Source organism: Macaca mulatta, chromosome 14 (assembly GCF_049350105.2).
Source record: "Macaca mulatta isolate MMU2019108-1 chromosome 14, T2T-MMU8v2.0, whole genome shotgun sequence".
In the NCBI taxonomy this organism is placed as follows: Eukaryota; Metazoa; Chordata; class Mammalia; order Primates; family Cercopithecidae; genus Macaca; species Macaca mulatta.
In genome coordinates, this window is record NC_133419.1 from 37,160,887 (window position 1) to 37,185,004 (window position 24,118).

A 24,118-nucleotide genomic window follows, 5' to 3' on the forward strand; every position below is an offset into this window, starting at 1 on the left:
ATGCCATCCCCATTAAGCTACCAATGACTTTCTTCACAGAATAGGAAAAAACTGCTTTGAAGTTCATATGGAACCAAAAAAGAGCCCGCATTGCCACGACAATCCTAAGTCAAAAGAACAAAGCTGGAGGCATCACGCTACCTGACTTCAAACTATACTATAAGGCTACAGTAACCAAAACAGCATGGTACTGGTACCAAAACAGAGATATAGACCAATGGAACAGAACAGAGCCCTCAGAAATAATACCACACATCTACAGCCATCTGATCTTTGACAAACCTGACAAAAAAAAGAAATGGGGAAAGGATTCCCTATTTAATAAATGGTGCTGGGAAAACTGGCTAGCCATAAGTAGAAAGCTGAAACTGGATCCTTTCCTTATTCCTTATACGAAATTAATTCAAGATGGATTAGAGACTTAAATGTTAGACCTAAAACCAGAAAAACCCTAGAAGAAAACCTAGGTGATACCATTCAGGACATAGGTATGGGCAAGGACTTCACGTCTAAAACACCAAAAGCAACGGCAACAAAAGCCAAAATTGACAAATGGGATCTAATTAAACTAAAGAGCTTCTGTGCAGCAAAAGAAACTACCATCAGAGTGAACAGACAACCTACAGAATGGGAGAAAATTTTTGCAATCTACTCATCTGACAAAGGGCTAATATCCAGAACCTACAGAGAACTCAAACAAATTTACAAGAAAAAAGCAAACAATCCCATCAAAAAGTGGGCAAAGGATATGAACAGACACTTCTCAAAAGAAGACATTCACACAGCCAACAGACACATGAAAAAATGCTCATCATCACTGGCCATCAGAGAAATGCAAATCAAAACCACAATGAGATACCATCTCACACCAGTTAGAATGGCAATCATTAAAAAGATAGAAAACAACAGGTGCTAGAGAGGATGTGGAGAAACAGGAACACTCTTACACCGTTGGTGGGACTGTAAACTAGTTCAACCATTGTGGAAAACAGTGTGGCGATTCCTCAAGGATCTAGAACTAGAAATACCATTTGACCCAGCCATCCCATTACTGGGTATATACCCAAAGGATTATAAATCATGCTGCTATAAAGACACATGCACACATATGTTTATTGCAGCACTATTCACAATAGCAAAGACTTGGAATCAGCCCAAATGTCCATCAGTGACAGACTGGATTAAGAAAATGTGGCACATAAACACCATGTAATAGTATGCAGCCATAAAAAATTCGTGTCCTTTGTAGGGACATGAATGCAACTGGAAACCATCATTCTCAGCAAGCTATCGCAAGAACAGAAAACCAAACACCGCATGTTCTCACTCACAGGTGGGAATTGAACAATGAGATCACTTGGACACAGGAAGGGGAACATCACAAGGCGGGGCCTATTGTGGGGAGCGGGGAGGGAGGAGGGATAGCATTAGGAGATATACCTAACGTAAATGACAAGTTAATGCGTGCAGCACACCAACATAACACATGTATACATATGTAACAAACCTGCACGTTGTGCACATGTACCCCAGAACTTAAAAAGTATAATAATAATTAAAATAAATAAATAAATAATAAAAATAAAACTCACACTTATTTATGGATTTTAATTGTTATCCCTGCATTATGGATCTTTTTTAAAACACCAAGAGAATTTCATTTTGATGAAGTCACTCACATTCAACAAGAAGTTTTATCCAATTTAATACTTTAATTTACATTTTCATGTATATTTGGAGTACCACTACATGACAGCATTGAGCTAAATACTTTATACACATAAATTCATTTAAGAATACAGGGTTTAGCTGGATGCAGCAGCTCACACCTCTAGGACCAGCTACTCAGGAGGCTGAGACAGCAAGGATCACCTGAGCCCAGGAGTTCCAGACTACAGTGAGTTATGATCACACCAGCGTACTTCAGCTTCAACAACAGAGACAGACTCTCTCTAGAACAATTAAAATTTAAAAAAATTTTTTTAAAAGAATGCTGTATTTGTGTGTAAATTTGCCTGTGTATACTGCCTGAGGAGAAGGTAAACAATATTTTTACGAAGCAACCCACATCATATCCCTGATGGCTTTTGTATGAGCAACATCCAGCCATTGTAGTACACCTTATACATATAGCTTAAATTTAGTTCATGAAAACTGCCTGATCCAACATGAAAAAGTTTCAGGAAAAAGAAAAGCTGGGTGTGTGCACACATGCACATGTTTCCTAGACAAGAGCTTCGAACCTAGGCAGTCCAGTTCCAGAACCTTTGCTCTTAACCACTAAGCAATATGTTGGAAAAAGAAGAAAGATGAGATATAAAAATAACTGATTTAGATAAAAACAGTACCTGTTAGAATAAGGGATCACATTTCTGAAGTCAGTACATTAAGAAATATAAGCATTAAATTATCTTTGAAAATGGAAAACAATCTACAAAACTTTTTTCTCTTGTGAATGAATATACATATCAGAAAGTTTCTAGCTTTTATGTTTTGAATATTATATCAACCAGTATTTCTTACATTGCTTTAAAGAGATCACACTTACCTTACAGTATTTCTGGCAGGATTAAATAAGGTCTTCGATTATGACTTTAAACAATAATCTTAGACCTTATTTAATTTAATCTAAATTAAATATCTAGATTATGATCTAAGGTCATAATCGAAGATCTTATTTAATCCTTTAATCCTCTCTTTCTATAAAGGGAGAGACTTATGTTAAAGAATTGGCTTAGAAGATTGTGGAGCACTGGTAAATCCAAAATCGGTAGGGTTGTGTGTGTGTGTGTGTGTATACATGCATATATATATATACGTGTATGTGTATGGGTATACACACACACACACACACGATTTATCCTCGAACAACACAGGTTTGAACTGCAAAAGTCAACTTATTTGTGGATTTTCTTCAGCCTCTACCACCCTTGCAACAGCAAGACCAACCCCTCCTCCTCTTCCTCAGTCTACTTAACAAGACAAGGATGAAGACTACTATGATGAGTTACTTCCACTTAATAAATAGTAAATATATTTTATCTTCCTTATGATTCTCTTAATATTTTATTTTCTCTAGCTTACTATATTTTAAGAATACAGTATATAATACACATAACATATGAAATATGTGTTTATGGCAGGGTATATTGGTTCACACCTGTAATCTCAGCACTTTGGGAGGCCAAGGCGGGTGGATCACCTGAGGTCAGGAGTTTGAGACCAGCCTGACCAATATGGAGAAACCCCATCTCTATTAAAAATACAAAATTAGCCGGGCGTGGTGGTACATGCCTGTAATCCCGGCTACTAGGGAGGCTGAGGCAGGAGAATCAACTGAACCCGGAAAGCAGAGGTTGCAGTGAGGTGAGATTATGCCATTGCACCCCCGCCTGGGCAACAAGAGCGAAACTCCATCTCAAAAAAAAAAAAAAGAAAAGAAAAGAAAAAGAAAAAAAGAAATATGTGTTTATGTTTCCAGTAAGGTTTCTGGTCAACAGCAGATTATGAGTAATTTTTTGGAGAGTCAAAAGTTACACATGGATTTTCAACTCTGTAGGGGCCAACACCCCAAATTCCCACATTGTTCAAGGTTCAACTGTCTGTTGGTTTTGTTTCTCTGGGGAACTCTAACTTCAGGGTAGTTGAAAACCAAGGCTTAGAAAACAGGGAACAGGAATTCAGATTCATATCTTTGTGTCCAGCCATTCCTGAAAGGATTATGAAATAAAATTCTCAAGAAGCTCTGCTGGATTCAGTTTTCATACCCTAACTATTCAGCCAGTGTAACGTTCTTTTTCTTTTAAGACTGTCATTTGACAAAACTAATCAATTCTGAGAAACAGTTTTTCACAGCCTCAAAAAGTTAAGCCTAGAGGAATTCCACTCCTAGATATATATAACCAAGAGAACTGAAAACATATGTCCATACCAAAACTTGTACAAGGCCGGCCATGGTGGCTCACGCCTGTATTCACAACACTTTGGGAGGCCAAGGCGGGAGGATCACCTGAGGTCAGGAGTTCATGACCAGCCTGGCCAACATGGTGAAACCCCATCTCTACTAAAAATACAAAAATTAGCCAGCCACGGTAGTGTGCACCTATAGTCTCAGCTACTTGGAAGGCTCAGGCAAGAGAATCGCTTGCACCCAGGAGGCAGAGGTTGCAGTGAACCAACATCATGCCACTGCACTCTATCTTGGGTGACAGAGCAAGACTCCGTTTCAAAAAAAAAAGAAAATGTGTACACGAATGTTCATAGTAGCATTATTCACAACAGCCACAAAGCAGAAACAATATAAATGCTCATCATTTGGTTAATGGATAAACAAAATGTGGCAAATCAATACAATGCAATGATTCAGCAATAAAAAGGAACCAAGTACAGATACATGCAACACCATGGAAGAACCTTGAAAACATGCTGAGTAAAAAGAACACAGATAAAAAATGCCACTTATCTATGAATCCATTTAAATGAAATGTCTGGAATAAGCAAATTCATAGAGATAAAAAATAGCTTAGTGGTTGTCAGGGGCTAGGGGAAGGATGTCAATGGGGAGTGAATACTAATGGGTTTGGGGTTTCCTACTGTGGTGATAAACACATTCCTCAATCAAACAGTGGTCATAAGCTTATGAATACAAATTCTCCTCAACTTACATGGGGGTTATGTCCTGACAAACCCTTCATTACTTGAAAACACCATGCGGCAAAAATGCATTTAAGTACTTAACCTACTGAACATCATAGCTTAGCCTAACCTATCTTAAACATGCTGAGAACACTTACATTACCCTACAGTTAGGCAAAATCAACTAACACAAAGCCTATTTTATAATAAAGTTATTGACTACCTCATGTAATTTATATGGATATTGTGCTGAAACTTTAAAAAAGCATGGTTGTATGGTACTCAAAAGTACAATTTCTACTGAACGTGTATCACTTCCGCACCAACCATCAAAAGTTGGGGTTCATCTGTATACTAAAGGGCACTGAACTGTATACCTTAAAATTATGAATATTACAATAAGCGAATTTTATCTCAACAAAAAATGTGTTAAGAAATAAAAATTCAACTCACCTGTCCTTTTTGTGGTGACAAACAATGCACAACTTCATCCACCATTACTGGAATATGTAATTTAGCCATAGTTTCAAAATCTCTATCTTGAGATCTGTGTAACTCCTGGGCTTGAGTTTGATCTGTTTGCTCCTGGGCTTCATATTCTCCATATTTTTCTGCTGTAGTATGTATTCTCTTTGGCCAGACACCTAAATTAGGTATGCCAGATGCCAACCAACATGAAAGACATTCTTTATACATTCTACAAAAATACGGATACCGAAGCATTCTGTAGGTAAACAAATCTAGAAAAAAAAATTAAAACATGATCGTTGGATTTTTTTAAAAGAATGTTCTAATACTTGGGGAAAATCAAGTTAATATGCAATATTTAGTACATCAAAAAAAACTTAAGACTCATGATCCGAACATCTTAAACAAGTAAAAGTAACAAACCCTTCTTATATATGCAAAGCAAGGAACCTAAGAGGACCCAGAGACATAATTTAAATACAATTTTTAATGTAGCCTAATACGTTCTAATATCATTAACATTTCAACCATTAGGGATATGAAAATTGATTATTAGGTCAACATTTTTATGAAATATACTTTTTTGAATTTTAATTAAGGCTAAAAAGTAGATTCAATGAATTAAAACTGTCTATTTGAAAAGTAATCTGGATGACTGAACAGATTATAAGTATTATATTTTAGGTTCAGATGGTCTTCTATTTCAAGCTCTTCTATTTGTTTTTCTCACAATGCTAAATTCTCATCTTCAGAGACTATCCCTGAGAAAAGACTACGCATGCACATCCAAAAAAAAAAAGATAATCAGTCTGTCAGTCTGATTCTCTGATGAGATCATCTCCCTGTACCCTGTATCAGTGGAGTGTACATCAGTTTAAACTGTAACTGTATAAACACTCAACTGAGCACACTTTGGTATTTCATGTCTACCTTTAATTATCTGTCCTCTGCACCCAAAAAATAAATAATTGATATATTCCTTGGATTTACCATATGTGCTCCATTTTCTTAAGCAATCCATAACTCTTTAAAATGCAGAAGAAAAAAAGGATTTGTATAAATATATTACTAACACACCTTTTGAAAAAACATCATGCATTTTATACCCAGTTGGTTTCAAGCAAAGTTTTTGATACTACCACAGTAAACACCATTTGATACTACCCAGTTAACACTATTCTTTCCTCACAGGTTATTAGTTATTTAAGAATATGACCCACACCTTTTATACACAAAATAAGATGCATATCAGTGCTTAATGACTGTTTTCTGAAGAAAATGAATGAATGAATTAATTCCAGACTCCACAGAATTAGTATTGTTATCAATCCTCACTTTGGGAAATTTCACCTGTATGACTGACCCCACCAAAAACCATATGTTCTCAAAATACTACAAGCAGCATAAATCCCATTTAAATATGTCTGTCTTTTCTTTTGCAATTAAAAAAAAATTAAAAACGTTGAAAAGCTGATCACATGTAATAAAACACAAAGAAATACAAATATAATATAACATCAATAAGATGTTACCTTGAGAATATGTTAACTTTACCAAAGCTATAATCCGCAGAATTGTGTGGCAAATGTGACACCGAAAAAATGTGGGGGGAAAAAAAATGAGTCATCTAAGTAGATTTTTGGTTGCTTGGCAGCAACAAAATAGCCAAATTATTAATTATGCCTAAGGTTTCCGGAAAGCTTACAAAAGTAAGCTCAACTACCCTCTGACTTATTGTTTCTAACAGTTTACAAAATAATAGCTAACATTTATTTAGCACTTACTAAGCACCACTTACTATTATAACCACATTACGTGCACTACCTCATTCAATCCTTTCACAACTCTTGAAATATTATTATTCCCATTTTATAGATAGGGAAAACAGAGAAGTAATTTGCCAAAGGCTACATAGCTAGAGAGCCATAAAGCTAAAATTGTAACACAGTCTATCCCCAGAGCCTGAACTCAATCTCCATGCTATAAACATAGCCCACTGGAATTATTTAATCTACTTATGTAATTTAATAGTACTTCAATTAAATTGACTATATATTTGTAATATCTCATAAATTAGATTCATTTTATTAAGGAACCGACATCCCATGGCTTGGCTCTGCTCCACTTAAAAATAACAGTATGCTGCAGGGTTCCCAGTAACGAACGTACAATGTATAGGCCTAAAAAGTGAAATCTGGAACAACCATATCCTATATGTCTAGATTTTGATAACTAAAAGAAGTGTCATCAATTCTAACATAAGAGTAAGAACCATACCGGAAAAAGCAGAGTAGCGGGGGAAAAAAACAAACAAACAAACAAAAAACGCTATCACTTGCATTTAATTTTTTTTCTACTGCATTCAGCTTCTATGTGTTTATTCAGCTATGGTCAAGGCACAAAGCCTGAATATTTTATTATGAACTAATTACCTGCCAACTTGGGTCAACCTGGAGAAAGGGTGACAAATAGTTCATTTTCCTCTTGTTTCCTGCAATACCTCCCTAAAAAATGGAAGGTGGGGGAGTGGTATGCTCTAAAGAAAATTATATTCTTCTCTTTTGTAGCCCAGTTTCCTACCAGACAACTTAGAGCTCTCCTGCAGTCTGCTAGGAGCCAGCCACCCTAAATGATTGAAGATTAAGTTCCCTCTGGTCATAAGGAAGGAAGCAGGGAGTCAGGAAAGCTGCCTCTGTGATCTCCTAGTTAAGTAATTTAACTTTTCTCTACAAGCAAAGTTCACTTTTGGCTGTTAAGAGCACAAAATTGGCCAGATTACTCTTTTAATTGTGAAAACACACAGGTGAGTGATGCCCATGAAGGATACTTCCTCAAGGGCTCTAACAATTATAATCATTGCAGTCAATTTTCTCCTGCAAGGAAATCCTGTTTGAAAACGTAATTTTTAAGGGCAAAAACGCGACGTGGCGGCTGGCACACAATCACTGAGAAAGTGAAAAGAGGTTCTAAGGAAAGAGAAAAATACACGCTTCTGCCTGAGAATTACACTGTGACGACGAAAAACTATTCGGAAACTTCCAAACCCAGGTTGAAGGCGTGCTGAAGAGAGGGAAAGGGGACAGGGGCGTATATATCCTTTGCTCCGGGCGAATCCAGCGACCCCTGTGGAGTACCCCCAAAGGTTTGGTGGTTTCCAAAAAGAGTTCCCGGGACTTGGTCACCTTCTCCTCACCTGAGGCAGGAAGACTTCTCAGCTGGCCTCTAACTTGGGCCAGTGACTACCACTACGGTCCTGAAGAACCTGAATGTGCCGCACGTCTAGGTCCTGCCCCTGGGGGAAACTTGCAAGGACGGACAGATTGGGTCCACGTCCGCCCCAGCAACTCAGGACCGTCTGCCTTTGGTTCCGCTGCTTCCAGCCTCAGCTGCCAAAGGGTCCTGTTGGCGCTGGGGTTTCCAAACGACTTTCCTGGGGGAAATAAATAAGACCTCACTATTGCCATGTTTCAATTCACTTTTACTTTTTCCATTTTTATTTTTTGGTCCGAAACAACTTTAAATCTAACTTTTAATTTATCCTTATCTCTACTCTTCGGTTTACAATGAAAGTATATTAAACTTGTGTTCTGATAACACAGCAGTTATACTACAATTTTTAACTAAAAGTGGGAATTTCTGTCTCATTAGCTCTGTATGTTTAGAAATTACAAGAAGCAAGGTGGCATAGTAGTGGGATTGATTGTAATGTCAAAATCTGTCTGCTCTAACCAAATGTACAATTCCTTTAAAATACGGACCTCATCATCTGAACACTGCTAAATGGCAAGTGTAACACTAAATTTGAAATCTAAAGTACTTGGATTAGGTGTGAAAACATATGTGGCACTGATAAACCTTATACAACGTGGATGTCAAAAAATACAAAATTTAAAACACTTCTATTCTTCACCAATGATCCATGCAATTTTACAAGCAACTGGCAAAATATGTATATTTTCAGACTGGATTAAGATAGTCTCTTAATGTCACTTAATCTAGACAGTATCTCAGAGACAAATGACTCAATTCTGAATTGCCTTGCCTGTATAGTTCAAGACAAAATTTTGTGTTAGGGATTTTCTGAAAACTTCAGTTTTCTCTCAGAAAAATTAAAATAACAGTACCTACATCTCATAGGCTGTTTTGAGAATTAAATGAGAGACCATATGTAAAGGGACAAATAAAATACCTGGGAAGTCAAAACATAAAGTACTACACAGTGAGTTCTTACTGGAAATAAAGACATCTCGATTTTATTACCAAGCCCAGCAGCACACAAATAACCATTTCATTAGCTAAGATACACATAATACAGCCAAAAATAAGTAGTAGCTTTATTGATCCTGTCTAGTGATCAGAAAGAATAATATAACATGCATCATATACAATACACAATACTCCCGATTTTCCTCAACAGGAAATAAATGTCCATAATACAGAGGTTTCCATACATTGTTGCATTTATAATGCTCTGCATGGATAAGAGTCATCCTATTTATAAAGTGATATTGAATCAACAGAATATAAGCTCCAAGATGGAAGAAAGTTTGATTCTATTGTATACTATTGTGTGTCTAAAATCTAAATAATTGCTAAATGAATAGATACAATAACAGTAATATATAGAACCATGAAATTCAGATACTGTTATTAAAAATAACCTGCCAAAGTTATTTTAGCAAACATATTTCCCATTTGTTCCAGGTATTTTCTCTCTTTTTAAAGTATATATTCTTAAATAATATCTGTAACCTGGGACTTAAAAAAAATCACTTCACCTAATAACAAACCAAGCCAAAATCTTTAAATAAATTGTTATGCCATCATTAGACAGAGAATGTAAAAAGCAACCAAACAGAAAATAGTTTCACAGTCAGTACTAATGGGAGTAGGCCTGGAAGTCCTGAGAAATGAAGCCTGAGGCCTCAACCCAAAAGATCTCCAGGTGAAGAGACCCCACATTTTGGCCCATATGAATATGTCTGGAAGGAACAGGTCCCTACAACTTCCTGGAGGCCTCACTACTCAGAGAAAAGAAAATAAACACCCAGAACCCATTAATCCACACCCAAACTCCACCTCTCCCCCTAGCAGAGGGAATAGGCCAACCCCTGCCCGCACCAGTCTCACTCACACCCTGTACTCTGGGACCGAGCCCCGCACCCGCCGGTCCAGAGAAGGCCTGGTGATCTCAAGTAACTGCCTCCCACAGGCAGCTCCGGTCTAGCCCCGCCCACTTTGGCCACCGCCTCCGGAAACGGCCTCGAGCGTTGCCACGGTGACGAGAAAGCGAAGCGCTTCCCCAGCGCCGCCAGGCTCAGCTTCTTGGCGGCAAGCTGCCGCGAGCCGTGACAGCGTCCGACGTGATGACATCACGCGGGCGGCAGCCAATGAAACGAGGCGCTGAGGAAGGTGGCTTGGGTTTGAATATTGTGGTTGAGTCTGAAGCGCCGGGAGGCGGACATTAAAGTGAAGTGGTTGCGGTATGCTGGCCTGGGCCTGAAGTGAGTGAGAGGCACATGAAGGTAAAACTGGACTCTGGGACACTGCTTTTGGTGACCTGTATTATTGGGAACGGAGGATCCTGCCGCTTCAGGTCTAGAAGACTAGGTGGGCTTCTTGACAAACACAGAAGCGTTGAGGGGTGGGTGGGGGATCAGGGTCCCTGTGGAGAAAGTGAAAGGAAAAAGGGATTCAGAACCTGCTAAAAGCACAGCACTGCTTGACCGTAATACTCCACTGCTCAGCTGGAAGGGCAGGGATCTCCTTTCTTAAGTTCTGAGAGGAAGGTCTTAACTTTTAAAGGGCATCTTGGCCCCTTTCCCAGACTTTGGCAGAGAACTTTAACTGTCCAGCACGTTGCAGCGTCAGCTTTTTTCCGGACTCCAAAATCGGGCTGTTTCCTTTCAGATGCGCATATAAGCGTACCCCTGGGTTACCTATCAAACGAGGAGTTTTTGTTCATCACTGCATAAAAGTTTTGTCTGACGAGCTTTAACTGTTAGTCTTGCACTGGTCAATCGGGAACCCCTCCCGAGCCCCAGTTGTAGGTAGCATCAAGATAAAACTCGCTCTGCCTAACGGGATTGCCGAGGATCAGATGAGGTACGGAAGAGATAGTGTTTGGCAAATGTTCTGCAAATGAAATTAAACTGTAAACATAGAATCCGTCCTATAGTCTGTTCTTGGTTTCCGCGGGACTTTTTTTTTTTTTTTTTTTTTTTTTTTAGGAGCTCATTAGTCTCTCAGTTACAGAGAAGCCACGACTGACTACTGTTTATTATATGAGAAGAGAGTATTTGACCAGAACGGACTGATTTTGTGGTATAATATATAGTTTAGATTATGGAATAATTAGGTAGAAATTTAGGCACACTACAGATTTTAATTGTTAGTGTCATTCCACCACATCTAACCTCCTATTTCGTTTTTGGAAGGTTTTTATAAACTTTGGTGCTAGAGACTGTGATATCCAATGACTAGATAGTGCTTCTTATTAAGTTCGTATTATTTTGTAAGAACTATTTCAATAAATAAAGATTATCTACAAAGCACAATCACAAAGAAAAAAATTTTTAAAGATTATCTGCCTTTATTGGTAGTAATTAATCTCTCTTCTATTATTTATTCATTTATTTGAGACGAAGTCTCTCTCTGTGACCCAGGCTGGAGTGCAATGGCGTGATCGCCGCTCACTGCAACCTCCACCTCCCGGGTTCAAGCAATTCTCGTGCCTCAGCCTCCCGAGTAGCTGGGATTACAGGCATTTGCCACCACACTTGGCTAATTTTTGTATCTTTGGTAGAGACGGGGATTCACTATGTTGGCCAGGCTGGTCTCGGACTCCTGACTTCAAGCCATCTGCCCGCCTCGACCTCCCTAAGTGCAGGAATTACAGGTGTGAGGCAGGGCACCCAGCCCTTCCTCTAATGTTGTTGAAAAGTATTTACAAATACATAATATTTTTATATTAAAAGTGCATCTTGTCACATCATAGAAATACTCCAATTAAGGGACACAATAAAAATGACTTTTTTTTTTTTTTTTTTTTTTTTTTTTTGCTGACAACTGTGAAAACTAAGAGGAAAAAAAAAATAGCTCAGCTGTCAATGCCGGCCTTCCCTCCAGTTGAACTTTTTATTCTTCCCTGATGGTTGTAAGTTAGTGGTAGTAGTGCCCCCAAGACTGATATTCCAAAGATAGCTTTAAGATGGATGAAGACTGTAGATGATAATGTTGAGTATCGTTTTCAGTCCTATACAGTGTTTGTTGAATCTGAATCTAATTCAGGTTTGAGTTTGTATTTAATATATCGTAACTGTCACTCTACTTCTGTATCACTGTTTGGAAGCATTCTCTTCTGGTTCCAGTAGAACCTAGTTGTTAAGAACATGGACTTTGGATTTGTACCTGGTGAGGAGTTTGTGTTTTATTCTTATGGTGAGAAGTCATTGGAGACTTTAGAACAGATGAATGCCATATGATGCATCATATGATCTGAATGCTTTTGATGAAAGTATCAGTGAATACAATCAATGAATTAAATTTATTATAATACTTTCATAAAATTAGGGGTGAATCTTTGACCTAATTGACTTATATTTGACATTTGGTTCCCCACTTGTTATGTCATCTTGGAAAAGTTACTTATCCTAAGGCTAAGTCTTTGTTTTTGTAAAATGGAAATGATACAACCTTACGTGATTATTACAAGGATTGAATGCAATGACAAATGTCAAGTGTTTACTATAATGCCTGACACAGAGTGTATGTACTCAAATGATAAGCATTGTTGTTCATTATTAATAATTATCACCGTATCAACCTAATCTAAGCATTGTTATATAAAAGCATACTTATTGAGAATGGCCACTGTGTGATACCTGACAAGTACAGAGAAATCATAATCAGTTTTATTTTAACATTCAAGAGCTCCTATGTCAGGCCCTGAGGTTTCTATCAAAAGTAAGCAAAGATAAGAGAGTAGTACCAGAAGCTGAGTTTTGGGGGAAATAGGGAGATTTTGGTCAAAGGGTACACTTTAAGTTATAAGATAAATAAGTTCATGGCATTTAATGTACAGTATGAATGGTGATAGATGTATTAATTTAATTGAGGTAATCATTACATAATGTGTAAGCATATGAGATCATCACATTGTACTGTACATCTTGATTATATACAATCTTTGCCAATTAAATGTTTTAAAATTTCTAAAAAAAATAAGCAATATATATTTTTAACTTCCATAATAAAATTTCTGAGTGTTATATATTTACATGAGGGAGAGTAGTGATTAAGTACTTGGCCTTTAGATTCAGTCAGTCTGAGTTCAAATCCCATGTCATGTGCTTCCTTAGTTGTGTGACTTTAGCCAGTTAATTTCTCTGTACTACACTTTCTCCCTTAATAAAATAGGAATGACAGTACAGTGTTTATGTCATAGGGTTGTTATGAGGATTTAGTAAGAGTATGTCAATTGTTTAGTACATTTCTATTTGTGGGATATGAGCTCAATAGAAAATATAACTTATTGTTACTAAATGAAATGTTGTGATTAAGGTAAATTTTAATAGTGGTTTTGTTGTTGTTGTTTGTCTGTTTTGAGTATGAAATGGAAAATAAACCTGTCTCTCACTCAGACCTTCATATTTCCCTCCACGGGGAAAGTGGTATTACCAATTTCTTGTGTACCTTTCTGGGAATGACCATGCATATACATATGTATCTTTTAAAAATACAAATGGTAACATGCTATAAGTCTATTAAATCTGTATTGGTTTATTCATTCATTTATTCAACAAGTATATATTGGGTCCTAAATATTTGACAAGCAGTGTCCTAGGTGCTAGTGTACAGATGAACTCTGTGCTCTCAAGTGCTTACATTCTAGAGGGGAAACAAGCAATAAATATGTAACCCGATAATATATACTTTCCAATTACTGCTAAATTCGAGGAAGAAAAATAAACCTGGTAAGGGATTGGAGAGGCAAAGGCAGGGTGACACTTTTGGATAGATTCTTTAGGGAAAGCCTCTGTAAAGTGGCATTTGAACAGAGACCTGAAAAATGAAGTGAGGGATTACAATTTGCAAATATCTGGAGGTAATGCCTACCAGTAAGCAAAAATGCAAAAGCCAGGAGGCCAAAACAAGACTGAAGTGTTTTAGGAATGCTAAGAAAGTCATTGCAGCTGAAGCAGAATAATGAAGTGGAGAGACAACAGTAGAAGTCATTGTCAGAGACGTAGACAGGGCCATATGTGGAATTTATAGGCCATGGTAAGGAGTTTGTGTTTTATTCTTATTGTGAGAAGTCACTGGATAGTTTAGAGCAGGTAAATGACATGCAATACATATCATGATCTGAAAGCTTTTGAAGAAAGTATCAGTGCATACAATCAATGAATTAAATTTATTATTGTACTTGCATATAATTAGGGGTAAATCTTTGAGATGAGCACTAGCTACATATAAGTTAAAAATTGACCTGTTTAACTTGGCTTATTACCATGCAAGTATTCAGAATAAATAGATTTTAATACCTCATTAAACATTACAGAGGCATGAGCTGTTCTACGTAAATGAATCTTCCAGAAAATTGAATATTAGCTTTGCTAAGTAATAAAGTATTTTAACCACACTCAATGATGAAAATAAAACATGATCTTCCCATTTCTTTAATTTTCTAAACAAGAAATTGGGAACATTATTTCTTTCCTATTTTTTTCTTTTTGATGCCTCAGGATTCTCATTGTGATTGCCTGTTGTTGTCAACTACTGTACTCTAATATGTTGTTTCTCTTGGAGATATACGATTTCTGTTTCCCTCTACTCTAAATGAGTAAATTGCTTTTTGGGGTCTGTGAGCACTTTTTATAGTTTATTAATTCATTAATTGGTATATTTGAAAATTTACTATATACTAGACTCTCTACGAGAGAATAGGGATATAAAGTAAAAGTCTATTAACTGTCACGTCTTATCATTCTCTTGTACCCTTTTCTAATCATGCATAATAATCATAAAATTTTGGAGCTAGAAAAAGACCTTCCATATCATATAATCTAACACTTTTGTTTTATACATTGGCAAGTGAAGCCCCTTCCTTAGCCCCTTCATTCCTCTTTTTTGATATGCTACTCTCTCTAGACTAGACAAATATTCTTCTTCAGGTTTAGTATCTATTATATAAAATGTTTGGTAACAGAAGATTTTTTGAATTTTGGAATTTTTTTTTTTTTTTTTTTTTTTTGCATTGTGCTTACTGGTTGAGGATCTCTAATCTGAAAATCCAAAATACTCTAGTGAGCATTTCCTTTGAGTGTCATGTTGGTACTCACAAAGTTTTAGATTTTGGATTTTCAGATTTGGAATGCTCAACCTGATTATAATGAACGATGATGTTGGAAGTATTTGTCTTTCATGTTTTAGTTCCACCAATGAAATCCTACCAGTTTGCTCTTTTGATTCTGTTCAAGAAATACCACTTAGGAGTAGATGTGGCAAAACTGATCAGAGGCTATAATACTATCTTCTGAACAGCTGTCTGAAAAGAATTTGTGAATCCACATATTCTTGCGCAGATAACAATATTTAGGCTTTTCTTTTGCTGCTTCATATTAAACATGGTTAAAGAATTTACTTTCTGTGTGCCTTATTCAGAATCAACTAAATGCTCATTTCTTTTAGCCATCCTAGAAAACAAAGAAGGCACCACATAATAATATAGGAACGATCTCATTAATTCCTGTAGATGTAAGTATATTTGAACATAGATTAATTTTTACATTTGATGATTCTGTTGACCCTAGGCATTTTTATTAAGAAAATTCTATCCACTTATTTGTTTTTAAAAGGTAGGGAAATACATGATACTTTAAAAATTAACATCAATGTCTTTGTTAAAATATGCAACTAGTTGTGAAACAAACTTATATTTGACATTATACTTAAACTCTGTTGACTAAAAGAGTCAAACTCTGTAAAATATTTGAAAAGATTTATTCTGAGCCAAATATGAGTGACCATGGCCCATGACACAGTCCTCAGGAGGTCCTAAGAGCATGTGTGCAAGGTGGTCGGGGTACAGCATGGTTTTATATATTTTAGAGAGGCATGAGACGTCAATCAAATACATTTAAGAAATACATTGGTTTGAGTCAGAAAGGCGGGACAACTCAAAGCAGGGGCTTCCAGGCTATAGGTAAATTTAAACATTTTCTGGTTGACAATTGGTTGAGTTTGTCTAAAGACCTGGGATTGATAGAAAGGAATATTCAGGTTAAAGATAATTGTGGAGACCCAAGTTTTATTTTGCAGATGAAGCTCTCAGCAAACTTCAGAGAGCATGTTGTAAAATGTTTCTCCTCAGAGCTAAAAGGGTGCCTGGCTTTTAGTTGATTATCTACTGGATCTGCAAAGAAAAGAGGAAAACAAAGAAGGAAGGGGATTCTCTATGGAATGTGGATTTTTCCCACAAGAGACTGTGAGGGCAATTTCAAGGCATGGCAAGTAAATACATTTTGGGGGTTAAATATTTTTTCCTTGTCTGAAAATGTTATGCCAGAGTCAGATTGAAAAGCAAGTCACAATATACAGAGTCAAATAAAATGCATCTGATGAAAATCCATTATTTATAGGGTGTGACTCTCCAGACCCCTTAGGTAGGAGTTTGGGCGAAATAAAAAATCACAGCTTAGTCCTCACTCCTTTAGGTAATTGTCCAATATTTCTCCCTGGAATGTTACTTAAATAATCCCCTCATTATAGTCTTATAAAGCACTGTTAACCTTTTCCCTATAATAGCACTTGTCACAGTTATACCTTTACATGTTTGTGTCAGTATTTATTTTATTAATAGCTGTTTCCCTCACTACACTGTAAATAATAATAGCAAACACTTGTAGTTCATACTCTGTACAAAGTATTGTTCTAAGTGTGTAATCTTTACAACTTTATAGGGTAGGTACTGTTGTTAGTCTTACTTTACAGATGGAGAAGCTGAGCCCACAAGGAGGTTAAGTAACTTATCCACTATCACAGTCAGTACATCATAGAGCTGGGATTTTAACCTAGGCTGCCTGTCTCCAACATGTAATAGTTGTCATGAATTAATTTACTAATTAATCAGGGAGGGATATCCTCCAGCCTTGAGATGCTAAGGTTTATTTTGAAATAATCACTTAATATTTTATGTTTACTTTGTTAACACTTTTATTTATGTATATTTAATCTATCATTTAAAAATAGTATATCTATTAAAGTTAAAATATTGTTGAATATTTCTAAAAGCTTTTAGAAATGTGTGTAGGAGATAGTTTCTGGTATCACAGGAATATGGGACACTGCTGGCCTTTAGTAGACAGGGGAGAGAAATGCTAAACATCCTCTAACATAGCAGTTCTAAATGCCCTATAACAGGGCAGTTCTAAACAAGGAAGAATTGGCCTACCCAAAGTGATAGTCATAAGCCCATTGAGAAAAACTCAAAGATGAACCCAGTCTCTTTGGCAAGAAGAAGCAGGAAGGGGGCAGATAAGAGAATTGATATTTACTGAATACCTTAATACTTATCTCTGTTAGCCTTTGCAACAAACGTTGAAGTATTATCATCTCTTTTATACAAATAGAAACCTGAGACTTATGGGGTTAAGTAATTTGTCCAAGGTCATAAAAGTGAGGTGTAGGTGCTTTGTGAGACTTGGCTCAACAAAAGCTCAGGGATGAAGAACAAGTAGTAATTCACCTGGGACCTGACTGTTAGAATCCAAATGACCATCCCTTCCTTTTCAGTATTCTATTTTTGGCTAAAGACAGAGTCCGAAAAAGGCAAAGATATGTCTAGCATCTGCTGCTTTTAGATTCCTTTGAATTCTGTCCCTATTTGAATTCTGTCCAAAAGTATATGGTTAAGTGGTTTTGTGACATATTTCAGCTTTAATATTGCTATTTCTCCCATTTAAAAAAATACAAACAAAACATCTTTTGACACACACACCCCCTTCACTCACACCATTTTTCTCCTCCCTTTGGAACAGTCCTTTCCATATCCTTTGTCTCTGAATCTTCTTTCAGGATTTTTCCCCACCACTGCCCCAAAATTGCTTTTCTCAATGGCCTCTGTGTTACTAAATCCCATGGTTTATTCTCAGTAAGTACTTGACCTATTAGCAGTATTTAACACAATAGATTGCTGTTTTCCTCCTTGATTTAGGATTTCTCAAAAGTTTTTAAAGCTTAATACTGCATTAAGACTGAAGATAGCCTTTATTTTCTTATTTTCTTGACGTCCACCTGCCCTGACATTTCCACCTGGATGTCTGTCAAAACTCTGAGACTTAAGCTATCCAAACCTGAACCCCTGATCTGACCCTGCCTCCCACCACCCCCTGCCCTGCCAAAAAAAGCCCTGCTTCTTATTTCCATCTCAGTTGGTGACTACTTTATCCTTCTAATACTCAGGCCAAAAACCTTGTAGTTATTCTTCAATCCTGTCTTTCTCTTTCACTCTACGTCTACCTATCAGTCAATTCTGTCACCTTTACCCTCAGAATACACCCACAATCTGACCACTTACCACCTCTGCTGCCACTACCCTATTCTGAGCTGACAGAGTTGTCTCTTGTCTACATTACTTCAATAGGCTAGTCTATTATATTATCTACATAGCAGTGAGAGTGATAGGTTATGTCACTCCTGTGCTCAAAACGACTTCCAGTGGTTCTTTGTCTTACCCAGATACAAGCCAAAGTTCTGTTAATGGCCTCCATTTCTCATCTCATGTCTTACTACACTCGCCTTTGCTCACTCCATTCTTGCCAACATATAAAGTAGCACCCTGGGTCTTTCTCTCTATGGGGAAACGCTTCCTACAATATCTGTATGACTAACTCCCTCACCTCCTTCAAGTCCTTACTCAAATGTTGTTTTGGGTGAATTTATTATTTTTGTCTCTTTTGTTTTAATTTATAAATGACAAAAATGTGTAAGTTTATAGGATGCACTGTAATGTTTTGATACATGTGTACATATTAGAATGAGCATATCAGGCTAATTAACATATCCATCACCTCACATACCATTTTTTTGTTGTCAGAACATTTAAAATGTACTCTTAGCAATTAACCATGGTCACCTTACTGTGATGACCAAAACTATTCCTCTTGTATAACTGAAACTTTGTACCCTTTGACCAACATTTCCCCTTTTAACACCCACTCCACCCTCCTCAGCCACTGATAACCATTACTCTACTTCTCTGAATTCATATTTTTAGATTCTGCATATAAGTGAGATCATGTGACATTTGTCTTTTTGTGCCTGGCTTATTTTACTTAGCATAATGCCCTCTAGATTCATTCATGTTGTCACAAATGACAGAATTTTATTCTTTTTTAAGGCTGAATAGTATTCCATTGAGTGCATACACCACATTTTTTCAATCTATTCATCTGTCGATAGGCACTTAGATTGTTTATATATCTTAGTTATTGAGAATAATGTTGTAGCGAACATGGCAGGGCAAGTATCTCTTTAACATACTGATTTTCATGCTTTTGGATATATACTCAGAAGTGGGATTGCAGGATCGTCCTAAGTCTCTCACCTCCTTTTGGTCCTTAAACAGATCTTGTTGTTTTGGGGTGTTTTGCTTTGTTTTGGGTTTTTTTGTGTGTGGTTTTTTGTTTGTTTGTTTGTTTGTTTTGGTTTTTGGGTCTTCAGATTCTAGATTATTTTCTGGATAGTTGAGACTTCCAAATTGTTGATCTTTGTTACTTTGTTTACTTTTCTTCTTTGCATGTGAAGCAGTCATAAAATTAGACCATAATTTTTAAACCTGCTGTCATTGATTCCTTAAACTTGCACACAGTTAGAAAGCAGAGACTAGGATCTATATTCAGAGACTAGGTCTCTGAATACACCAAGGAGTCTATGCCATCTTTTTCACCTTCAGACCTGAACTAGCTAGTTGAATGCATCCTTGGAACTATTATTAACCCTATGGGCCTCTGAGATACAGGTAGAGACCAGCCTGGATGTATCACTTTCCATTGCCAAGGGGCTTGCAGCCAAGATCACTTTTACTAAAAATAGTTCACAAGCTAAGGCTCTCCAATCATACCTTGATATGGTTCTGAGAGATCCCTTTCTATTCATTCCAATGACCTAAGCTAAAATAGTGCTGGAGGGCTTGTGAAAATCAAATCTGTGTTTTAGGATAGCATATCTGTGATTATATATGGTTCAGCTGTAGTATTTGAGTTTAAGTCAAATATCTTACTAATATTTCAGGTAAAGAGATTTTTATCATAGTTTTGTATATGTATGTGCCATTTAATTGTTTGTTTTAGGGTAGTCAAGTGCATATGTGTGTATGTGTGCATATATGTGTATGTGTGTTGTGTGTGTTTATGTGTGTGTATATATACATATTTTTCCCCCAGTGTTTACCAAGTGAGTGAAACAGAATTATTAACATCTTTTTTGAATGAATACTACATGCCAGTTGCTTTGCATGAAAGTAAAACTGATATTAAAACTTTATTTTCTTTTTTAATTTCAGAGAAGTATTCAAGCATTTATACAGATAGGAATCAAGATAATCAACAATGTCTGTCACTGAGGAAGACCTATGCCACCATATGAAAGTAGTAGTTCGTGTACGTCCAGAAAACACTAAAGAAAAGGCAGCTGGATTTCATAAAGTGGTTCATGTTGTGGATAAACATATCCTAGTTTTTGATCCCAAACAAGAAGAAGTCAGTTTTTTCCATGGAAAGAAAACTACAAATCAAAATGTTATAAAGAGACAAAATAAAGATCTTAAATTTGTATTTGATGCTGTTTTTGATGAAACGTCAACTCAGTCAGAAGTTTTTGAACACACTACTAAGCCAATTCTTCGTAGTTTTTTGAATGGATATAATTGCACAGGTATTTGTTCCAGTTTGGGATTTAATTTCTCTATCTGATTTCACTTGTACATTAGGAGAGACATCTACTTGAACCTTCTAAATATAATCAAATTTAAGGTGCTTGTATACAAAAAATTCTTAAGAAATTCAATAGACTTGAACTGTAAATATAGACTTTCTTTGAAATTTTAGTTATCATATATAACTTATATATCATTTGTGAACCTTTCTCTTGCAGGGCCTTACTGTGGCCCCTATAGACATCTGTCCTTTCAGTTTAATAAGCATATGTTATTAAACCATATGCTTATTGCAATTAACATCAGTTTTCTGATAATTTGTATTTATAACTTTTCCTACAGCTTACCTGTGTAATTATCTATTCCCGGAGAGTAGTCAGACATTTCTGAACATTTGACAGTTTCTTTGCAGCAGTTTTTCTTCATGGCACACTGAAATAAAAATGTTTTAAGTTGGTAAAGGATAAGAGGAGACTAAAGATCAAAAAACAACCTATGGAGTACTACACTCCTTATCTGAGTGATGAAAAAATCTGTACACTAAACCCTGCAGCATGCAATTTACCCATGTAACAAACCTGCATTGTACCCCCGAACCTAAAATAAAAATTGGAAAGGAGGTAAAAGTGTTAAGATCCCATGTTAATTATCTCATACCCTTTAGCCCATCGTTAGCGCAAGAAGCATCTTTAATGCTTTTTTCCACCTTTCAAGAAAGCCACGTTGATTTCCTTAAAAAAAAGAGAGAGAAAGAGAGATACCCAAGATGCAAAATGGCCAGTTACTCAATGCTTACCAGGCACTAAACACCATTATTAATATCTGATTTTTGTAATTACTAGTGACATTTTCCCCAAGACAGCTCACAACTATAACATGTTTCACTGTCTTTTCCCGATTCCTTTCAGTTTTATCATGGAAGACATACCCTCTTGGTCAAGTAAGGATGGAATGTGGTTTATTGATTGGTACTGCTGTGATTCCCATTTTTAAGAAGATATTCTTTTCCTCATTCATGAAACTTCATATGTCTCTAGAGATTTTGAAAATTTCATAACTCAAGAAAAAAAGTAAACTCTATCAAACTACTATTGAATTTTTGGTTTCTTTTTGGCTTGCTTTATATTCTTACCCTGCCTTTAAGACAGCTTAAGAATATGCTGTCTTAAAGCTTCCTTATATACTAACTTACATAAAATAGAACAAAGTAAAACGTACACCATGTTAATTCCTACTGAAAAGTATTTTTGTGGTTTGTTAACATTTGGTTTAGCAGACAGATTGAATTTATAAAAATATTTTCAACCAGTAATGATATGAGAAGTTATTGCCTTAACTGATTATTGTATTGGGTGTTTACCATATGTAATTCACAAAGTGGATTTTTCTCTTTTCTTTTTGACGGAGTCTTGCTCTGTTGCCCAGGCTGGAGTGCGCTGGTGCAATCATAGCTCACTGCAGCCTCAACCTGCTGGACTTAAGCAATCCTCCCATCTCAGCCTCCTGAATAGCTGGACTATAGGAATGAGCCACGGCCCTCAGCTAATTTTTTGAAAATTTTTGTGGATACAAGGTCTCACTGTGTTGCTCAGGCTGGTCTCAAACTCCTGGGCTCAAGCAATCCTTTGGACCTTAGCTGTCCAAAGTACTGGGCTTGTAGGGATGAGCCACCAAGCCTGACCCACAGAGTGGATTTTTTATACATTTGAAGAAACACATGACTTTCTTGTACTGATTAGAATCTTGGAAACAAAGTAATTCACCTAAAACATAAAAAGGAATCTTATAAATGGCATATATCTGGTATTTATTCGAGTCTCTGCTTTGTGGCAAGCTATTTGTTAGGTGCCAAGGATACATGGCCTCTGCCTTGGTGGAGCACTTAATTGGAAATACAGTGTGATACATGCCAGAAGAGCGGGATGTGGATATGGAGCATATACTGAGGACTGAAGTGAAAGTGGATGTGTCTGCCTAGAACAATGAGGGAAAGCAGAGAAAAATGATATTTGTGCTGAGCATTTAGAAGCAGGTGGAAGTTTTCCAGCTGGATCAAGTAGAGGGACTCCTCAGAACAAAAACAGCAGAGTAGAAAGGAGCAGCAAATGCTGAGAATTTTGAATAATTAAGTATCCCTAGATCACAGCAAGGAAGCAGTAGACTGGCAAAATAAGCAGGCACCCTCTGAGTGCTTTATAATATTCCAAAGTGAGGAATCTGAACTTACACAAACCTGGAACAATTAAGAAGGTTTATTGTATTCCAATTTTTTTTTCATAAAGATGACTACAAGTTGCAAAGGATAAAGAAGATGGAAGATGAAGACTAATCTGTAGGGAGATTTTAAGATTGCTTTGAAAGAGTAGTTGTTGGAGTGGGGGGCCGGGGGTAGTGATACCATTTATCAGAATAAAGAATATAGGAGTAAGAGTAGATTTCTGGTAAGATTCACAGGTTTTGAGGATAAGACTATAATTTTGGATTTGTAGGGTTTAAAGATACTGTTCAGGATATCCGGATGGAACTATCCACTAGATAGTAGATATAATAGTGTTATATGTCATAACATAGAGTTTTGATTCCTTTCTTAAAAACTCAGTACTTGCCTATGGTGCCACTGGCGCTGGGAAGACCCACACTATGCTAGGATCAGCTGATGAACCTGGAGTGATGTATCTAACAATGTTACACCTTTACAAATGCATGGATGAGATTAAAGAAGAGAAAACATGTAGTACTGCAGTTTCATATCTGGAGGTAAGTTGGCAATTTAGATTAATCAATAGTTTTGAGAAGTCATTGACATGATTCATTCAAATGATTTTATTTCATAAGAGTTTTCTGGTGAATATACAAAATCATTAAAATTCTTTGTCTTGAATATTTGTTATGCATCTTTTTCTGTTAAGTTTTTTTTTTTTTTTTTTTTTGGCAAAATTTCAGACTTAGAGAAGTTGTAACAATAGTATAAAGAACTTCCAGATACCCTTCACACAGATCCCCCATATGTTAACATTTTACTGCATTTGCTTTCTATGTGTGTGTATACATTTCATTCTTTCTGAGCTAGGTTGCAGA

At 36.5% G+C, this 24,118-nt stretch overlaps 2 protein-coding genes across 12 annotated transcripts in view; one reads left to right on the top strand and one right to left on the bottom strand.

Annotated features, from left to right (window-relative positions):
- METTL15 (methyltransferase like 15) overlaps positions 1 to 10,328 on the bottom strand; it is a 442,005-nt gene extending 431,677 nt beyond the window's left edge. For 6 of the 9 annotated variants that reach the window (XM_077960438.1, XM_077960436.1, XM_028832545.2 and 3 more), the window contains exons 1-3: positions 10,238 to 10,328; positions 8,297 to 8,533; positions 5,089 to 5,375 (exon numbers count right to left, since the gene is read on the bottom strand). In XM_077960438.1, coding sequence (XP_077816564.1) covers positions 5,089 to 5,358 — 270 coding nt within the window. In that variant the 5' untranslated portion in view covers positions 5,359 to 5,375; positions 8,297 to 8,533; positions 10,238 to 10,328. Of the gene's footprint in view, positions 1 to 5,088; positions 5,376 to 8,296; positions 8,534 to 10,224 lie in introns of those variants that run through there. The other 3 variants (XM_028832546.2, XM_077960434.1, NM_001260955.2) reach the window with 2 other exon arrangements.
- A 34-nt stretch (positions 10,329 to 10,362) lies between these two features.
- Positions 10,363 to 24,118, top strand: part of KIF18A (kinesin family member 18A) — an 85,118-nt gene continuing 71,362 nt past the window's right edge. Inside the window, exons 1-3 of one of the 3 annotated variants that reach the window (XM_001089262.4) lie at positions 10,363 to 10,628; positions 20,669 to 21,039; positions 23,640 to 23,797. In XM_001089262.4, the coding sequence (XP_001089262.3) occupies positions 20,715 to 21,039; positions 23,640 to 23,797 (483 nt within the window). In that variant the 5' untranslated portion in view covers positions 10,363 to 10,628; positions 20,669 to 20,714. Of the gene's footprint in view, positions 10,714 to 20,668; positions 21,040 to 23,639; positions 23,798 to 24,118 lie in introns of all 3 variants that reach the window. The other 2 variants (XM_077964819.1, XM_028833549.2) reach the window with 2 other exon arrangements.